The sequence below is a fragment of the Rhinoraja longicauda genome, chromosome 6, assembly GCF_053455715.1.
Source record: "Rhinoraja longicauda isolate Sanriku21f chromosome 6, sRhiLon1.1, whole genome shotgun sequence".
Classification (NCBI taxonomy): Eukaryota; Metazoa; Chordata; class Chondrichthyes; order Rajiformes; family Arhynchobatidae; genus Rhinoraja; species Rhinoraja longicauda.
The window spans coordinates 54,114,670-54,134,746 of NC_135958.1; the positions used below are offsets into that span (position 1 = coordinate 54,114,670).

A 20,077-nucleotide genomic window follows, 5' to 3' on the forward strand; every position below is an offset into this window, starting at 1 on the left:
CAACAACAATGCTCAATGGACCTAATCTACCCTTCCCAACATACTGCAAGGATACATTAGCATTCAGTGTATTCACGCACCGAGCAATGTATCCATGCTCTGAGTTTAATTGTTTTTATCTACTAATGGCACCGAATTTGTGCTTGATTGCATGTACAATGTTAATGCTTTTTCTCTCCTGAATAACTGTCCTTTCTTGAAGAATTAGATTGGCACATGGAAGTGCAAGGAAGGATATGGATCATGTATGTGCAGATGAGATCAGTTTAACTAAGCATCATGTTCGGCACAAACATTGTGGGCCGAAGGGCCCGTTCCTGTTCCATACAGTCCTATGTTCTAAAATCGACCTCATCGCAAGTTGTAACTAAATTCAAAAATAACAATTCCATTACAGTACAATCTAAGGGTAGTGAGTTAAAAAGATTATCCAATTAAGAAACCATGTTATATTTATAATGAAGGAATGAAGTTATCAAGGCTACGTGAAAGATTAGGAATTCTAACTAGTGCATCAGTTCTATAATAAAAGTGCCACCTGTTACCTTTTGGTAACTACTCACTCATCTTCTAATCTACTGCTATTCATTTGGAACATTTGTTTCTAATCCAGTCACGGTGCCTCATCTTTCTCCGGGATACTTGGTGACCTTGACATAGAAACATAGAAAATAGGTGCAGGAGTCGGCCATTCGGCCCTTCGAGCCTGTACCGCCATTCAATATGATCATGGCTGATCATCCAACTCAGTAACCTGTACCTGCCTTCTCTCCATACCCCCTGATCCCTTTAGCCGCAAGGGCCACATCTAACTCCCTCTTAAATATAGCCAATGAACTGGCCCCAACTACCTTCTGTGGCAGAGAATTCCACAGACTCACCACTCTGTGTGAAGAAATGTTTTCTCATCTCGGTCCTTAAAGACTTCCCCCTTATCCTTAAGCTGTGACCCCAGGTTCTGGACTTCCCCAACATCGGGAACAATCTTCCCGCATCTAGCCTCTCCAACCCCTTAAGAATTTTATATGTTTCAATAAGATCCCCCCTCAGTCTTTTAAATTCCAGCGAGTATAAGCCTAGTCTATCTAGTCTTTCTTCATATGAAAGTCCTGCCATCCCAGGGATCAATCTTGTGAACCTTCTCTGTACTCCCTCTAAGGCTAGAATGTCTTTCCTCAGACTAGGAGACCAAAACTGTACACAATACTCCAGGTGCGGTCTCACCAAGGCCCTGTACAACTGCAGCAGAACCTCCCTGCTTCTATACTCAAATCCTCTTGCTATGAATGCTAACATACCATTCGCTTTCTTCACTGCCTGCTGCACCTGCATGCCTACTACTTGACAGGAATGCAAGATGGTGCAGAGAGTGATGGGCTCGGCCCGGTCCATCACAGGCACAGCCCTGACCACTATCAAAAGCATCTACACGAGGCCCTGCCTCAAGGCAGCATCCAGCATCAAAGATGTCCACCATCCAGGTTGTGCCTCTCCTTGCTGCCTCCAACAGGCAGGAGAAACTTTCCAACATCTATCAGCTGCATGAACCGACCTAAACAACCCTAATCCTCCTCGGCAACAGAACCCTAACAGTGCCCGGTGCGGCTCGGCCGCGGGGCCTAACATCGCTGGTGCGGCTCGGCCGCTGGACTTAACAGTGCCCGTGCCGCGGGGCCTAACTTCGCCCGGCACGGCTCGGCCGCGGGACTTTTCATCGCTGGTGCGGCTCGGCCGCTGGACTTAACATCGCCCGGTGCGGCTTGGCCACGGGGCCTTCCATCGCCCGGTGCGGCTCGGCCGCGGGACCTAACATCGCCCGGCGCGGGACTTTTCATCGCTGGTGCGGCTCGGCCGCTGGACTTAACATCGCCCGGTGCGGCTTGGCCACGGGGCCTTCCATCGCCCGGTGCGGCTCGGCCGCGGGACCTAACATCGCCCGGACTTAGCTGCGCAAGGCTCGATCGCGGGGCCTTCCATCCCCCGGTTCGGCCGCGAGACGTCTCAGCGCCCGGTGCGACTCGGCCGCGGGGACTGTGCGGGTCGGTCGGGGACGAGCTGTCTGTCCGTGGGCGTGGGGAAGAGAGTGGAAGTTTTGTTGCCTCCATCACAGTGAAGGGGTGTTTGGAGTCACTGTGATGGACGTTTGTGTTGGGGTCATGTGTCTTGTGTTCTTTTTTGTGTGTGACTGCTATGTAGTTTCGTTCGGTACCTTGGTACCGAATGACAAATAAAGCTCTGTTGAACTGTTGAACTGTACTACCTGCATCAAAGCACAAAGTGCTGGAGGATCTCAGCGGGTCAGGCAGCATCTGCGGAAGGGAGAGACGACATTTCGGGTCAGGACCCTTCTTCAGATCTGCTCAGTGTTTTGCTCACGATTCCAACATCTGCAATTCCTCGTGTCTCCGTTTGTTTGTGTAGTTTAGTTTACAGTGTGGAAACGGGCCCTTCTGCCCACCGAGTCCACGCCGACCTGCAATCCCCACACACATACACTATCCTACACACACTAGCGACAATTTACAATTTTACCGAAGCCAATTAACCTACAAACCTGTTCGTCTTTGGAGTGTGGGAGAAAACCCACGTGGTCACGGGGAGAACGTACAAACTCCGTAGTCAGCACCCGTAGTCAGGATCGAACCTGGGTCACCGGCGCTGTAAGGCAGCAACTCTACCACTGCTCCACTGTGCTGCCCAAGCTAGTTACCTCTTGCACTAGCATGGACTTATTCCAAGCTATTTAATTTTGCATTTATGTCTTGTGGCTTGTTTTGCAGGTTTTTTTGTACAATTTCTACAATTAACGTGTGATTTGTTTCTGTCTGCTGAGTTTATGTGCCTGCAATGCTGCAGCAAGCAAGATTTTCATTGAACCTTTTACTCAGTCCTTGCGTATTTACCAATGAACTCACTTGACTCGATCTATCCAATCATTTGGTGCCCTCTGGTGGAACTAAGATTTTAACACTTGTATCCTGAACTCATTTTGAAGAACCGTGCAATAAATGGTGGAAATCCAAAATGCATTACAAGAATATTTGCCATCACGAGTCACGTGTTCAGTTTTTGCCAACCGTGTTATGTGAAAGATGTTGGCAAGCTGGAAAGGGTGCAGAGAAGATTGACGAGGATGTTGCCAGAAATTGAGGGCCTGAGCTACAGGGGGAGGTTGAGCAGGCAAGGTCTCTATTCCTTGGAGTGCAGGAAGATGAGGGGTGATCTTAGAGGTGTATAAAATCATGAGGTCGGGTAGACGCACAGAGTCTCTTGCCCAGAGTAGGAGATAGGGGAATTGAGAACCATAGGGCATAGGTGGGGGGGATTTAATAGGAACCTGAGGGGTAACCTTTTTTTATACACAAAGGATGGTGGGTGTATGGAACTAGCTGCTGCCACAGAAGGTAGTTGAGGCCAGCACTATCGCAACATTTAAGAAACACTTAGACAAGTACATAAATAGGTCACAAGGCAGGTGGGACGAGTGTAGGTGGGACATTTTGTTCGGTGTGGGCAAGTTGTGCCGAAGGGCCTGTTTCCACACTGACTCTATGAAATCCTCGTTTTCTTGTACATACCAAAGTAATATCTCTGTTCAATGGAGAACTGTGCAGACACCACACGTACTTATCACCATATGGTAAAAGGTTGTGGACTTCATCACAGTAAAGGCCCTCTGTCTGAAATTCTGCCCTACATTAATGTGACAAGAAGTTGAAAGTGATGTTAAAAAAAAGGCTCGATTTCTGTGCTTGATTGAACGAGTTAGTCCTCGCACATAAATGGTCCCTCACAGTGGAAACTTCAAAACACATCACCTGCTAGGGGGCAAACTGCGGCCAAAATATTACGGCAAAATATAAACCTACCTTTTTAATTAGCTGCAAGTTTGATTAAGATGTTTAGGCTGCCTCTATCAACTTACAGTTTAATCATTTCCTATCCATGTAAGAAATCCCAGAGGAAGGGTCTCGACCCGAAACGTCATCTATTCCTTTTCTCCAGAGGTGCTGTCTGACCCGCTGAGTTACTCCAGCTTTTTGTGTATATCTTCAGGAAAATCCGAAGATAGACACAAAATGCTGGAGTAACTCAGCAGGACAGGCAGCATCGCTGGAGAGAAGGAATGGGTGACGTTTCAGGTCGAGACCCTTCTAAAATCCAATGTCCGAATGAATACACGTTCATCAGGAGTATCTAAAAATCCTTCATGGCTATTTATTTTAACTGAGTGTTTGATAGCAGCTTGCAGACTGTAACATGGCTGGACCTCGATGGCTCAAGGCTCCATTCACCAACTTAAATCATCATAGCTTCAAGCACACTTTTAAAATGTTGCTTAATTATTTCCAAAAAAACTCCGTCTATATAAAAGGAAATAATGTCCTCTTGACAATCTCATTTCTATTGAAACATGAATTTATTGCTTTCAATTTAACTAATATTTAAACACTAGTTAGATCCTGCCTCTCCTTCCAATGGAGGATGAGAAGCCTCCACCCCCAGAAAAAAAATCTGTCAGTTTATAAATTTGGAATTATACGAAAATTATAGGTTGATTTTAAGCTCGATCACACACAATTGAGAGAGAGACAGTGACAGCTTCCAATACTTAAATCAGATATTAATAAGAAAGTTACAAGTTACAAAACAATTATAATTGTTTCTTCAGGTGTTAAGGAAAACAACTGAAAATTGTGAGAGTTCAGAATCAGGAACTGTTCGCAGTACAGAAAATATCTCAGGTTTAGTTTCCAAAATGGCATTTCCCCTTTTAGGGCTCTTGACTATCTTCTTTCTTCATTGCCTGTAATGATAGACAACAAATCAATTCCATCATCAATGCGTAACGGTTTATTTTTTCCTTCGTAACCGCACCAATGATCCTCGCGTTTATAGTACTACAAGTCTGTGGAACGGATGCACCACGATGCCAAGACCATATTCTGCACCTTGTATCTTGCGATCTATCTGCTGCACTGGAGTATGACTTGATTATGCAGGTCCACCATCAACTTTCCAGCAACTGGTGATCTGGCCTCGCCCGAATTCCAGACAAAATCTTACTTATATTAAACCTGTTCATCGTTGGGTTAATACCACAGTTACAGTCGTCAATTCATAGGTGGAACGAGAGGTAAGGTATATGATGAGTGATACCCTTGTTTAGGTATTTGTGAATTATTATTACCAATGAGGAAGTAGTTATCAACCATGTTCATAACAGATATGAAAAAAGGAATATACGTGAAAACAGGTGTAACCGAATATGTATCTCCTTCATGTTGTATGTATTCTGGAATATGTGTGGTGAATAAATTTTAAAAATTGAGTTAAAAAAAAAAGGAAATAATGTCCTCTTGACAATCTCATTTCTATTGAAATATGAATTTATTGCTTTCAATGTGATCTATCTGCTGCACTGGAGTATGACTTGATTATACAGGTCCACCATCAACTTTCCAGCAACTGGTGATCTGGCCTCGCCTGAATTCCAGACAAAATCCTGCCCCGGAAGCAAACCCCACCCCCCCCCCCCCCCCCCCCCCCAGTGAGTGTGACCAGGTGTGGCGTTCGATCTCAACCCCATCAGGATTTCCGTGCCAACTGGTGGGTTGAAATTGCCCCCTGGGGCCAGGGCTCTGGAACACCGGCCCGGTCGGAGCCAACAGATCCATTCCCATGCCCGGCCCCCGCAGCCGGTTTCTTTCTCCCCCCCCACCCCACCCACCCCCCCCCCCCCACTCCAAGGCAGCGACCTCTGTTTGACCAGCAAAAAGGATAATCTGGAATGGCTCTGGAACCAAGAGTGGTGGTGGACCTGCATTCACGTAATGTATTATCTGATCTGATTGCATTCAAAGCAAAGCTTTTGACTGTACCTTAGTACACATGACAATAATAAACCCAACCCTTCTGAAACCATCATGGCTTTAAACTTTCAGAATAATTTCACGTAAAATTACTTCAATTGAACCCCCTCCCCAAAAAAGTGTTCAGCCATTATTTGACAACTCGCATTTGGAAATAGTTTAAAAGAATTAAAGTTCATAAAAATGTGAAAAATCAGTTAAAAGCACGTGATATTATTGTTCACTTTAAAAAAATGTGTGCATTTTTTTAGTGAAAAGGATAAATGAAATCTATATACTAAAACTCTTGTTTGTTTGTTCCTGAATTACAGACAAAACGGTACACGATAGCGCGACAATTTTAGGCCCACCTTACTCACCGCCATCCCTTTGGTGCTAATGGAAGAAGTTTCATTGAAATCGGTGTTATATTTTTTAAGTTATTCACATTTTAAAGTTTAAATCTATCTCTTAGGGAGTGAGGGTTGGTGGGGGTGGAGGGAGGGGGGCAGTGAGGGAGGGGGGGAGGAGGGAGGATAATGGGGATTGAGGGGGATGGAGTGGGGGGGAGGGGAAGGGGGGTGAAGGGGGGGTGGGAGCTGCACCAATGCAGGAGAGGTTTGGGCCCAACGGGTTCACTTGGTCCAGTCTTTTCTAAATGTTAAGTCAATGGCTCTTTGGACAGGTACATGGATAGGAAAGGGATATGCGCCAAGTGCAGGCTGGTGGGGCCTTGGTCGACATGGGCAAGTTGGGCTGAAGGGCCTGTTTCCGTGCTGCAGGACTCTATGAATGGGGTCTCTGTTCTCACAACGGTCATTGCTGGTGGAAAGCAGGTGTGTGGCAGCCCACCCCTCAGCTCAGTAACTCCCAGAGGCACCCAGAGCCAGCAGTGCACTCAATGCACGAAGGAAGCACAGAATCATTCCAAGCCAAACTAAGCCGTGCCACGATAACAAATCACGGTTTCGTGACACGTTTTGGCCCGACAGTCCAAGAGAAAACTGGTGGGTTTGAGAGGAAAGGATTGAAGCAACAAGAAAATAGTTGAGGCCACTTTAAAAGGCTTTACTAGTCATTTTCCAAACCTTAAAATTATCCTGGATACAAAGAACTGCAGATGCTGGTTTACAAAAAAAGACAAAAAAGTGCTGGAGTAACTCAGCAGTCAAGTGGCATCTGTGGAGAACATGGATAGATGACGTTTCAGGTCAAGACTCTTCTTCAGACCGATTGTAAGAGGGAGAGGATAGGGGAGATACCTGGGAGAGAGGAGGGGCAGGACAAAGGCTGACAGGTAATAAGGCTGATACAGGTGAGGGGGTGGCTTTGTTAGGTAGATTGTGGACAAAGGCCAGGGATGAAAAGACAGAAGATGTGAGACTAAAGACCCTTATTGTGCTCACTGAGGGTTGATATGATCCAGATCAACAATTTACAACAAAAAGAATCTCCAGAGATGCTGCCTGACCCGCAGAGTTACTCCAGCCAGCTTTTTGTGTTTGTCTTCGGTTTAAACCAGCATCTGCAGTTCCTCCCTAAACAATCCACAAATGATGACTGCGATATCATTCACGGCATCCACTACATTCAGAAGTCTCGGAAATACACTAAACGTGTGTTGGAACTACGAGACTCGGTTCTAAGTTGCCAAAGCACCCGAGGGGGACTTTTCCCTTAACGAAAAGTATTGCTCAGCAAAAATGAAGGTAAATTTATCAAATGAATAACCAATTGATTCGCGCAAAGGGCAAGTTATGTGGCGGGTTATATAACAGTCTGCTTATTTTCCACAAGAACCTATTGATAAGTAGCGATAGCAGGTGTAAAACACAGAGACCCCATTCATTTTGAGCAGAGTCACTGATTAAAAATGTCAGCAAATATTTGTACTCGTTTTATTTCACTGTGCTCTTGTTCTGGTCTTTCCAAACGCCCAGCTGTGCGAGGCGACAAGCTTCCGATTAACTTACCGTTTTGAAAAACTGGCGGCCCAGGAATGAGGTGGCCATGCTGGTTAGGTTTTTCCCACTTCCCATCTTGCACTTGATGTAACCGTACAGATTAGATCCTTGGAGTGAAACGCCCATGATGACCACAGCCTGTTCCCGAGGAGAGGAAACGGTCAGAACACTTGAAAAAAAAAATCAATGGAAACAAAGCAATCTCCTCTTCAGCCACTGTTTGTAAAACTGTATGTAGAATAACAGGGCAATAGATAGGGTGAATGCAATAGAATTGGAATAGATAAGATGAGTGCACCCAGTCTTTTACTCAGGGCAGGGCAATCAAGAACCAGAGGACATTGGGGGAAAGATTTAATGGGAACCCGAGCAGCAACTTTTTTTCTTTACACAAAGGGTGGGAAGTATATGGAACGAGCTGCCAGAGGAGGTAGTTGAGGCAAGTACGATCACGACGTTTTAAAGACATTTGGACGGGTACATTGATAGGATTGGTTTAGAAGGAAATGGGTCAAACGCAGACAGGTGCGACTGGTGGAAACTCATGTTGGCCGGCATGGGCAAGTTGGGCCGAAGGGCCCGTTTCCATGCTTTACGACTCTAACAATATTTGATTCTGACTTCACCTCTGCACCAATGATTGATTGAAAGATACAGTATGTGGAACAGATCCTTTGGCCCACCGAGTCCATGCTGACCCGGTCACACTAGTTCTGTTATCCCACTTTCGCATCCACTCCATACACACTAGGGGCAATCTGCAGAAGCCAATTAACCTGCAAATCCGCACATCTTTGGGATGGGGGGGGGGGCAGAGTCCTGGTAGGAGAGCCAGAAAACCTGGTTTAAAAAAAACATGCAGTCAGAGAGATTCTCCACACAAACACCCGAGATCAGGATCAAACACGGGTCTCTGGAAATGTGAGGCACCGTCTTTAGACTGTACTTGGGATACATTGTGGAAACAGGTCCTTCGGCCCACTGCGTTCGCGCCGACCAGCGATCACCCCTTGCACTAGCACTACCTTAAACACCAGGGACAATTTACAATTTTATCAAAGCCAATTGACCTACAAGCCTGTACTTCTTTGGAATGTGGGCGGCACATTAGCGCAGCGGTAGAGTTGCTGCTTTACAGCGAATGCAGCGCCGGAGACTCAGGTTCGATCCTGACTACGGGTGCTGCACTGTAAGGAGTTTGTACGTTCTCCCCGTGACCTGCGTGGGTTTTCTCCGAGATCTTCGGTTTCCTCCCACACTCCAAAGACGTACAGGTATGTAGGTTAATTGGCTGGGTAAATGTAAAAAATTGTCCCTAGTGGGTGTAGGATAGTGTTAATGTGCGGGGATCGCTGGGCGGCACGGACTTGGTGGGCCGAAAAGGCCTGTTTCCGGCTGTATATATATGATATGATATGATATGATGAAACCGGAGCACCCGGAGAAAACCCAAGCGGTCACAGGGAGAACAAACTCCGTACAGACGGTGCCCATAGTCAGCATCGAACCCGGGTCTCTGGCGCTGTAAGGCAGCAACTCTACCGCTGCACCACCGTGCTGTCCCAAAATCAACCATCACTTTGAGATTTACTTTATATTTCTTTAAAGGACACAAGTTGCACAGATACAACAATATAGATTTGTATATATTTGGTTCTAAGCACTTGAAATCAAGACTTTTTACATGCTACTTCAAAATGATCAACACAATTTTCAAACCAAGATTGTAAATCAATGATACAAGGAACTGCAGATGCTGAAATCTTAGCCAAAAAAAAGTGCTGGAGGAACTCAGTGGATCAGGCAACATTTGTGGAGGGAATGGAAGGGCGACGTTTCAGGTCGAGATCCTTCTTTAGGCTGAAGAAGGGGCTGGATCCGAAAAGTTGTCTGTGCATTCCCTCCACAGAGGCTGCCTGACCCGCTGAGTTCCTCCAGCACCCTGTGTTTTGGTCTAAATCACAGATCTGTGCAGCAGGTCAGTAACTTACCAGCCATTTTGGTTTAAAGGAAAAGAATGTACTGAAGACAAAAATGACCCACATGATCGGACAGATAATTAATCCCAACCAAAAGATTTTGGATTCGGCTTCCGAAGATGCTCTCCTCCCTTTTCCAGAAGGCTACGAAAATCATAAAGAAAGTTATAAAAACTAAATGCAGCCACAAGGAAACCGCAGGTTTACAAAAGACTCAAAACTCTGTGATAACTCAGTGGGCCAGGCAGCATCTCTGGAGAACATGGTAAGTGATGCTTAGGGCAAGGCCTCTCCATGTTCTCCAGAGATGCTGCCTGACCCACTGAGTTATGAGAACTAAATGTTCTATGCTTCATCTCATAGCATGCAGTGAAACTGTTGTCAATGTGATTAAATTTTAGTTTCCCCAATTTCAACTAAATATTAAGAAAGTTATTCACAGCAGTATTCATTTAAGCCTTTTAGCTTTTTATCTAACCCTTCCACATGTTTCACCCCCACTGATTCATATTGATTATTCAGACTGCTTCCTTTCACTGTTATTATTATTGTGGAAATGTCAGTGATTATTTTCTTCAATACCAGTGCTTGGTCGAACAAAATCAAATTTCACGTCACTAACACGCACCCAATCCCACCAATATACCAGACCCAGCAGGAACGGATCACAGGATAGGCACATAGTGCTGGAGTAACTCAGCGCGTCAGGCAGCATTGCTGGAGGAAGAGAACGGGTGATGTTTTGCGTCGGGACCCTTCTTCAGACAGAAAGTAGAGGGGAAGGAAGGGGAAGTAAGAAAAGGGTCATCAACAGATGACCAAGGAAGGGTGGAGCCTATAATGGCCCATTGCTGGCCGGGGATGAGGTGATAATGAAGGGAAACAAGGACGCAGAGGTGGAGAAGTGAGAGATGGTCTCATAAAACTCCCGTCAGAGAGAGGAGAACTTCTTCAAAGTAGGCTCAAGTTAAGGTGATTTCGCAGTGGAGCAAATAAAATGCCTAGAAAAGAACTGCAGATGCTGGTATATACTGAAGATAGCACTAAGTGCTGGAGGTATCACAAAATGCTGGAGTAACTCAGCGGGTCAGGCAACATCTAGGAGAGAGGGAATTCTGAAGAAGGGTCTCGACCCGAAACGTGACCCATTCCCTCTCCCCTAGATGCTGCCTGACCCGCTGAGTTACTCCAGCATTTTGTGATACCTCCGATTTGTACCAGCATCTGCAGTTATTTTCCTACACTAAGTGCTGGAGTAACTCAGCGGGTCAGGCAGCATCTTTGGAGAAAAAAAAGATGGGTGACATTTTGAGTCGGGACCATACTTCGGCCTGAAAGTGGAGGGGAGAGAACTGGAGGTAAGAAAAAGGGCCAGCAACAGATGGTCAAGGAACGTTGGAGCACATAATGGCCCTTTGTTGGCTGCGGAAGAGGTGATGACCAAGGAGGGGTGACGCACATAATTAGCTGGGAAAGAGGTGATAAACAAGGAAGGGTGGAAGGAAGGGTCAGTTCAACTGCTGAATAGCAATTGTGTTTCCAATTTTCAAGGGAATTGAGTATGTTCACCACGGTTTGTAGACCATTGCATAAAAGCTTGATTTACTCTCATTTAAACCAAGGCACAAAGACCAGGTCAAGGATACCTTCCTGGCCTCAAAGACCCAGTGGCTCTTTCCATCATCATCAATCTGATTCCACCAACGTAATCCCACCAGTAGTCTGCCAGTGACGTTCTGCACCAAAGATAGAAATAGGGCAAAATAATCAAAGATTAGGTTTTCCCCATCTACTTCTGCCACACAATCATAGTAATATTAACAATACATGTCACAACATAAATGTACAGGGTGGAACCGCAGATGCTGGTATCGGATCTTATAGAAACTTACAAAATTCTTAAGGGGTTGGACAGGCTAGATGCAGGAAGATTGTTCCTGATGTTGGGGAAGTCCAGAACAAGGGGTCACAGTTTAAGGATAAGGGGGAAGTCTTTTAGGACCGAGATGAGAAAGTTTTTTTTCACACAGAGAGTGGTGAATCTGTGGAATTCTCTGCCACAGAAGGTAGTTGAGGCCAGTTCATTGGCTATATTTAAGAGGGAGTTAGATGTGGTCCTTGTGGCTAAAGGGATCAGGGGGTATGGAGAGAAGGCAGGTACGGGATACTGAGTTGGATGATCAGCCATGATCATATTGAATGGCGGTGCAGGCTCGAAGGGCCGAATGGCCTACTCCTGCACCTATTTTCTATGTTTCTATGTTTCTAAACAGCTTTGTTTCTGCTGAGAGTTTGACCATTTTCTCGGCAAGGAGGTGAGTTGGAATGGCAGTGAATGGAATGGGTGGCGGGGATGGAGCCCGAGATTTGCCAATGTTAAAGATCATCAGTATTATTCACAAAAAAAAAAGACTTCTCTACTTTCAACGCCCAAACAGTGACTTAAATTTCCAGACCTTTGGGAGCGACACAGTGGGGCAGCAATATAGTTGCTGCCTTACACACCAGAGACCCGGGTTCAACCATATGGGTGCTGTCTGTACGGAGTCAGTACGTTCTCCCCATGACCGTGTGGGTTTTTCCCCGGGTTTTCCACACTCCAGATGTACATATTTGTAGGTTAATTGGCTTCTGTAAATTGTCCTTAGTGTGTGGGATAGAACTAGTGTAGGAAAGAACTGCAGATGCCGGTTTAAATCGAGGGTAGACATAAAATGCTGGAGTAACTCAGCGGGACAGGCAACATCTCTGGAGAGAAGGAATGGGTGGCATTTCGGGTCGAGAAGAATGGTGAATCTGTGGAATTCTCTGCCACAGAAGGTAGTTGAGGCCAGTTCATTGGCTATATTTAAGAGGGAGTTAGATGTGGCCCTTGTGGCTAAAGGGATCAGGGGGTATGGAGAGAAGGCAGGTACGGGATACTGAGTTGGATGATCAGCCATGATCATATTGAATGGCGGTGCAGGCTCGATGGGCCGAATGGCCTACTCCTGCACCTATTTTCTATGTTTCTAAACCGAAGATAGACACAAAATGCTGGAGTAACTCAGAGGGACAGGCAGCATCTCTGGAGAGAAGGAATGGGTAACGTTTCGGGTCGAGACCCTTCTTCAGACACACGTTTCGGGTCGAGACCCTTCCTCAGACAAGAAGGGTCTCGACCCGAAACGTCACCCGTTCCTTCTCTCCAGAGATGCTGCCTGTCCCGCTGAGTTACTCCAGCATTTCGTGTCTATCTTCAGAACATAAAAGTTCAGGTCCACCACCAATTTTCCGGCACCCTCGGTTCAAGAGCTTGTCTGGATTATCCGCTATGCCGGGGACTGACAGAGGCCACGGCCTCCGAGAGGAGTGCACTGGTACCAGAACGGTCTGCCTCGGCTGACGAAGGACAGAGATACCGGCCCGCAAAGTCGGCCTGGGAAGTCGGCTATGGGAACAGATCTGCCGGCTCTGGCCAGGCCAGAGTCCCAAACCCCCGGCAGCTTGGGGCAAATTCGACCCATCAATTGGCTCAGAAGTGCTTTCCAATTTATAAAGAAAATGTACTCCCTATTTATCTGAAAGAAAGCCCCGGATAGAGCACGGCATAAAGACTGGATAGACTAGGCTTATACTCGCTGGAATTTAGAAGACTGAGGGGGGATCTTATTGAAACATATAAAATTCTTAAGGGGTTGGAGAGGCTAGATGCGGGAAGATTGTTCCCGATGTTGGGGAAGTCCAGAACCAGGGGTCACAGTTTAAGGATAAGGGGGAAGTCTTTTAGGACCGAGATGAGAAAACATTTCTTCACACAGAGAGTGGTGAGTCTGTGGAATTCTCTGCCACAGAAGGTAGTTGAGGCCAGTTCATTGGCTATATTTAAGAGGGAGTTAGATGTGGCCATTGTGGCTAAAGGGATCAGGGGGTATGGAGAGAAGGCAGGTACAGGTTACTGAGCTGGATGATCAGCCATGATCATATTGAATGGTGGTGCAGGCTCGACGGGCCAAATGGCCTACTCCTGCACCTATTTTCTATGTTTCTATGTTTGCACTGCTGCATTGCAAAACACAACTCTGCAGATAATTCTCCGCCACCGTGTAACTAAATGAGGAGATCCAAAGGTTACTTACTTTTACGGTCCAGAAGTCGCAAGATAGGAGCAAAATTATTGTCACAAAGCAGGCGATAAAGCTGCTGCTCAGGAATTCGCAAAGAAGGTAGACAACTATTGCACTGATTCGGAAAAAGAGGTGGAAGAAACATGCCACTGGATGTCTTGAAAAAGAGAAGAAAAATATTTTAGTTGACCAACTTCAGGTTTCCAATAATATTCACACAACCAAGGCACAAACACAGGGTGTCAAGAGGAATTGGCAAAGAGCTGTGTTTTCGGGAGGCAGACAAAATGCTGGAGTAACTCTGCAGGACAGGCAGCATCTCCAGAGAGAATGAATGGGTGCCGTTTCGGGTCGAGACCATTCTTCAGACAGAGAGTTTTGGGAGAAGCAGGGGATGTTTTCAGGATTGCCATTAGAGAGAGAAAGAGAAATAGGGAGGTGAAGTGGTGAAGCGAAATGGGGAATAGAATTTCAGGGTTTGGTAATCATAATTGTGTGCTGATTAAATTTAGGGATGAGCTGGACTTGAGAGTGGTGGTTGAGTGGATTATGGTGGACTATGTGGACTTTAGTGGACTATGGTGACAGGAGATGATCACAGGAATAAGATTATTAAGGGGTTGAACACGTTAGAGGCAGGAAACATGTTCCCAATGTTGGGGGAGTCCAGAACAAGGGGCCACAGTTTAAGAATAAGGGGTAGGCCATTTAGAACTGAGATGAGGAACTCTCTCAGTCAGAGAGTTGTGAATCTGTGGAATTCTCTGCCTCAGAAGGCAGTGGAGGCCAATTCTCTGAATGCATTCAAGAGAGAGCTGGATAGAGCTCTTAAGGATAGCGGAGTCAGGGGGTATGGGGAGAAGGCAGGAACGGGGTACTGATCGAGAATGATCAGCCATGATCACATTGAATGGCGGTGCTGGCTCAAAGGGCCGAATGGCCTCCTCCTGCACCTATTGTCTATTGTATTGGGAAGGAAGAGGCGGTGAAAGAATTTGAAACAAATTAAGGATTGCGTAACCAGGGTTCACCAGAGGGTGATTGATGAACAAGCGAAGTTTCATGAGAATTGGGAAACTGATACCAAAGTACTGGATGATCTCAAAACACATAGAATAAAATAACAAAAGACTAGCCAAGAATGTATTGTAATAATAAAGATGGCGACAATAACAGCATGGATAAGGGTTTTAGCATGGGAGGAGCGAAGGAACATTGCAATCAATCAGTGCTATATAGGTGTTTTTAAGAGATGTTACAGTTCAACTTATGGTCAAATACAGGTCGTAAATAGTCTGGTTGTATTCAGACAATCACAACGGGCGATCGATGGTCGGCGTGGACTCGGTGGGCCTGTTTCCATGCCACGTCTCCAAACTAAACGAAAAGTGATCGTTGTGCAAGCACTCAACAGAGCCAACGGGGAGAAAAACAGAACTGACATAACCCAAAAATAAATGCTCCCTTATCTCCACTAATTCAAACACACTTACACCACCATTCACATCTTCCTTATCCTCTCCCTTTCAACATTCTGCCGGCACTGTTCCTCATTGATTGCCTCATCACCTCCACCATTTCCAACAACCTTCTGGTAGTGCTAGAGTAACTCAGCGGCTCAGGCTGCATCTCTGGAGAAAATGGATAGGTCACGTGTCAGGTCGGGTCAGTCTCAAGAAGGTCTGAAGAAGGGTTCCAACCTGAAACATCACCTATTCCTTTCCTCCAGAGATGCTACCTGACCCACTGAGTGACTCCAGCATTTTGTGCCTAACTTCGGTATAAACCAGTATCTGCAGTTCCTTCCTCACCACTTTCCTTCTCAAAGTAGCTCCCATTCAACTGTTCCCCTTTTCTTCCCCTCCCACCTAGGGACGCAAACTGTCCTTGACTTGCACTTCCAATTTAGTGTTTGCATTTGGTGTTCTCAATGCATTCCCTTCCATATGGGAGAAATTTATTGGGACCTTATCTTGCACGAAACGCTATTCCCATTATCCTGTATCTGTGCACTGTAGATGGCTGAAGGGTCTCGACTGAGAAACGTCACCCATTCCTTCTCTCCAGAGATACTGCCTGTCCCGCTGAGTTACTCCAGCATTTTGTGTCAATCTTCTGCTTGATTGTAATCATGTATAGACTTTCCGCTGACTGGTTAGTACGCAACAAAAAAGCTTTTCACTTTCCTCGATAATAAACTAGACCGATTAGGTAATTAGGCCGGCACGGTGGCGCAGCAGTTGAGTTGCTGCCTTACAGCACCAGAGACCCAGGTTCGATCCTGACCACATGTGCTGTCTGGATGGAGTTTGTACCTTCTCCCTGTGACCTCTCAGATTTTCTCTGGGTGCTCCGGTTTCCTCCCACACTACAAAGATATACAGGGTTGCAGGCTAATTGGCTTTGGCAAAATTGTAAATTGTCCCTAGTGCGTCGGATAGTGTTAGTGTACAGGGTGATCGCTGGTTGGCATCGACTCGGTGGGCCAAAGAGCCTGTTTCCGTGCTGTATCGCTAAAGTCTAAAGGTAACCGCGTCACGGTATATCTCCATTCAGTCAGCAAGTCCGACTCTGAGCTTCCAGCAGCCTGTTCCTTTGGTTCCCCATCCCATTCCCACCTCTCCATCCACTGCCTCCCATATTGCTGCCACAATGCCCGACGTGGGCGTAAAAAACAGCACGCCTTCTCCAAGGATGCCCTGTGTCAGATTGAGCAACAAGGACCCTATCTTTAGATAAGGAACATCACAACCCCCAGGACTTAATAACGAGTTTACCCATTTCAGCAAAGCCCTCTCTTTATCCCACAGTTCTGGCTGTTTCTTTGTTACAATTTGTTCCGTTTCAGCTTGCTTCTGTATCCTGTTGTCACAACTGCCAGAGTTTGAAGTAATTGTTACAAAGCCAACTTTGATCTTTTTTTTACGTCTAACGTCTGAATTGGTCATTCAAGAATATAAACTTGACTTTACTCGTACTGAACTCCTTACCTACAAAGCTTAAGTTCCCATTTGAAGAGTCATTATTAAAGAGCTTACACCTCGTCACTAAACCTGCTACCTTGCCAACCCGAGAGTTAAGAATAGACAATAGACAATAGGTGCAAGAGGAGGCCATTCGGCCCTTCGAGCCAGCACCGCCATTCAATGTAATCATGGCTGATCATTCTCAATCAGTACCCCGTTCCTGCATTCTCCCCATACCCCCTGATTCCGCTATCCTTAAGAGCGCTATCTAGCTCTCTCTTGAATGCATTCAGAGAATTGGCCTCCACTGCCTTCTGAGGCAGAGAATTCCACAGATTCACAATTCTCTGACTGAAAAAGTTTTTCCTCATCTCAGTTCTAAATGGCCTACCCCTTATTCTTAAACTGTGGCCCCTTGTTCTGGACTCCCCCAACATTGGGAACATGTTTCCTGTCTCTAACGTGTCCAACCCCTTAATAATCTTATACGTTTTGATAAGATCTCCTCTCATCCTTCTAAATTCCGGTGTATACAAGCCTAGTCGCTCTAGTCTTTCAACATATGATAGTCCTGCCATTCCGGGAATTAACCTAGTAAACCTACGCTGCACGCCCTCAATAGCAAGAATGTCATTCCTCAAATTTGGAGACCAAAACTGCACATAGTACACCAGGTGCAGTCTCACTAGGGCCCTGTACAACTGCAGAAGGACCTCTTTGCTCCTATACTCAACTCCTCTTGTTATGAAGGCCAAAATTCCATTGGCTTTCTTCACTGCCTGCTGTACCTGCATGCTTCCTTACAGAATCCCTACAGAGTAAACCTAAACTCAACATCAGTGTGGATAGTACCAGGATGATGGCACCAGCATGGTCACAGCATGCATGGTACCAGCGTGATTGCAGCGTGCATGGTGCCAGCATAGTTGCAGCATGGATTGCATGGTACCAGCATTCACAGCTTGCATTGTACCAGCATGGAACCAGGATGGTTACAGCGTGCACGGTACTAACATGGTTACAGCTTGCATGGTACCAGCATGGATTAGAGCCATCATTCCCTTAACCAATTTACAGAAGTGAAAACCCTCTGTTCAAATAATTTTTGCAAAGAATCTAACTTCATTTCCAAGACCCATCTTAGAGCGAACTATAACGCAACAACTTAATCTGCATCTCCCGTTCCTAATTTCTTAGAGCTGATCTTTGCATGCCACGTGGTTAAATACATAAACAAGTACTTACTACCAACTTTCAGTTAAATTCTAATACAGCCAACCCCATTCTCCCAAAGAGTTAAAGAACTCTCCCCTCCTCCCGGTCCCTCCTCCCTTCCTTCCTTCCTTCTCCTCCACACACCAAGGTAATCCCTACCCTCCATATAAAGCTAACAACAATGCAAAACAGCCAGGCCACCCTCCCCCCACCGCCCCCACCCTTCCTAAGTTGACCCCTGCCCTCCCAAAGTTCAGAAGTTCTCGGACAGAATTAGGCCATTCGGCCCATCAAGTCTACTCTGCCATTCTATCATGGCTGATCTATCTTCCCCTCTCAACCCCATTCTCCTGCCTTCTTCCCATAACTCCTGACACCCGCACGAATCAAGAATCTGCCAATCTCTGCCCTAATAATATCCATTGACAGTTGACCCGTGCCATGCCATGCCATGCCCACCCCTCCGAAAGTTGGCCCCTGCCCACCCATCCCCTCTGCCAACGACCACCCCCAGCGGCGCACCCTCCACGTTACCGGATCTTCTTCTTCTTCGGTCTCCGCGGCCCCTCATCCTCAGCGTCGAAAAGCGACACGTCCTCCGCGTCATCGCTGGATTCCTGCAAGCGAGGGAGAGGGAGAGAGCGGTGAGCGGTGGGATGGCTGGCGGTGTGGGGAGAGGAGCAGCGCGGGGTGAGGAGGGGAGAGGAGAGTGGTTGGGGGAGGAAATGGGGGCGAAGGAGAGGGGAGGAAGGAGATGGGGAGGGGGTAAGGAGATGGGGAGGGGGAAGGAGATGGGGAAGTAGAGGGGGGAAGGAGAGGGGGGAAGGAGATGGGGAGGGGGGAAAGAGATGGGGAGGGGGAAGGAGATGGGGAGGGGGGAAGGGGGAGGGGAGATGGAGATGGGGAGGGGGGAAGGAGATGGGGAGGGGGGAAGGAGATGGGGAGGGGAGATGGGAAGGAGATGGGGAGGGGGGAAGGAGATGGGGAGGGGGGAAGGAGATGGGGAGGGGAGATGGGAAGGAGATGGGGAGGGGGGAAGGAGATGGGGAGGGGGGGAAGGAGATGGGGAGGGGGAAGGAGATGGGGAGGGGGGAAGGAGATGGGGAGGGGGGAAGGAGATGGGGAGGGGGGAAGGAGATGGGGAGGGGGGAAGGAGATAGGGAGGGGGGAAGGAGATGGGGAGGGGGAAGGAGATGGGGAGGGGGGAAGGAGATAGGGAGGGGGGAAGGAGATAGGGAGGGGGGAAGGAGATGGGGAGGGGGGAAGGAGATGGGGAGGGGGAAGGAGATGGGGAGGGGGAAGGAGATGGGGAGGGGGAAGGAGATGGGGAGGGGGGAAGGAGATAGGGAGGGGGGAAGGAGATGGGGAGGGGGGAAGGAGATGGGGAGGGGGGAAGGAGATGGGGAGGGGGGAAGGAGATGGGGAGGGGGGAAGGAGATGGGGAGGGGGGAAGGAGATGGGGAGGGGGGAAGGAGATGGGGAGGGGGGAGGGAGATAGGGAGGGGAGGAAAGAAGGCGGGTTGCGGCTGCCCCGGGTGGATGCCTGCGCTTCCCCCCTCACCTGCCGCATCATCACTCCGCTCCGCCATTGACACCACTTCCTTACCACGTGCCGCTTGTTTACCAATCAGGACCCGCCGGCCGCCCCGCGCGCGCCGGGATCTTCACCGCCGTCGCGTTCTATTTTGGAACGTGGAGACAATGTAACAAACCCGGGAATTGTTACAGCGCCCCTCCAAGAATTGTTACAGCGCGGGTCACGTGGGTCACGGTCCCGGACACTTCCGCACTTTTCCCTTCACTCGGCTAAATCTATCTCCTTTAATTTAGTGTTGGAATTGTTTTTTTTATCTGATCACCTCCTGCTTGACGTGGGACTTTGGGAGGAGGGGGAGAAAGGCGAAAGTGACGGTCGCATTACACGCAGCCAGGACCAATAATGGTTGACTGGGTGGTGTGTGTGTGTCTTTGGTGATGCTGGCCTCAACGAGAGAT

The 20,077-nt window shown here is 47.4% G+C and overlaps 1 protein-coding gene across 1 annotated transcript; it reads right to left on the reverse strand.

Annotated features, from left to right (window-relative positions):
* Positions 1 to 4,401: 4,401 nt before the first annotated feature.
* LOC144594898 (Golgi apparatus membrane protein TVP23 homolog B-like) lies at positions 4,402 to 19,767 on the reverse strand. Its single transcript, XM_078401820.1, has 7 exons — positions 19,644 to 19,767; positions 18,617 to 18,699; positions 13,914 to 14,058; positions 11,442 to 11,531; positions 9,808 to 9,939; positions 7,826 to 7,954; positions 4,402 to 4,807 (listed from the first exon to the last, which is right to left on the reverse strand). The coding sequence occupies exons 1-7, from the start codon at positions 19,653 to 19,655 to the stop codon at positions 4,775 to 4,777; spliced, it is 624 nt and encodes a 207-aa protein (XP_078257946.1). The 5' UTR covers positions 19,656 to 19,767; the 3' UTR covers positions 4,402 to 4,774.
* Positions 19,768 to 20,077: the final 310 nt, after the last annotated feature.

Bases quoted from the DNA above. Each gene is read 5' to 3' on its own strand.
- LOC144594898 (XM_078401820.1), bottom strand. The intron at 9,940-11,441 runs GTATCCTTGACC...TGATTTTCGTAG, and splicing joins GGGTCTTTGAGGCCAGGAAG to CCTTCTGGAAAAGGGAGGAG. The intron at 7,955-9,807 runs GTAAGTTACTGA...CCTCGGGAACAG, and splicing joins CCTTTAAACCAAAATGGCTG to GCTGTGGTCATCATGGGCGT.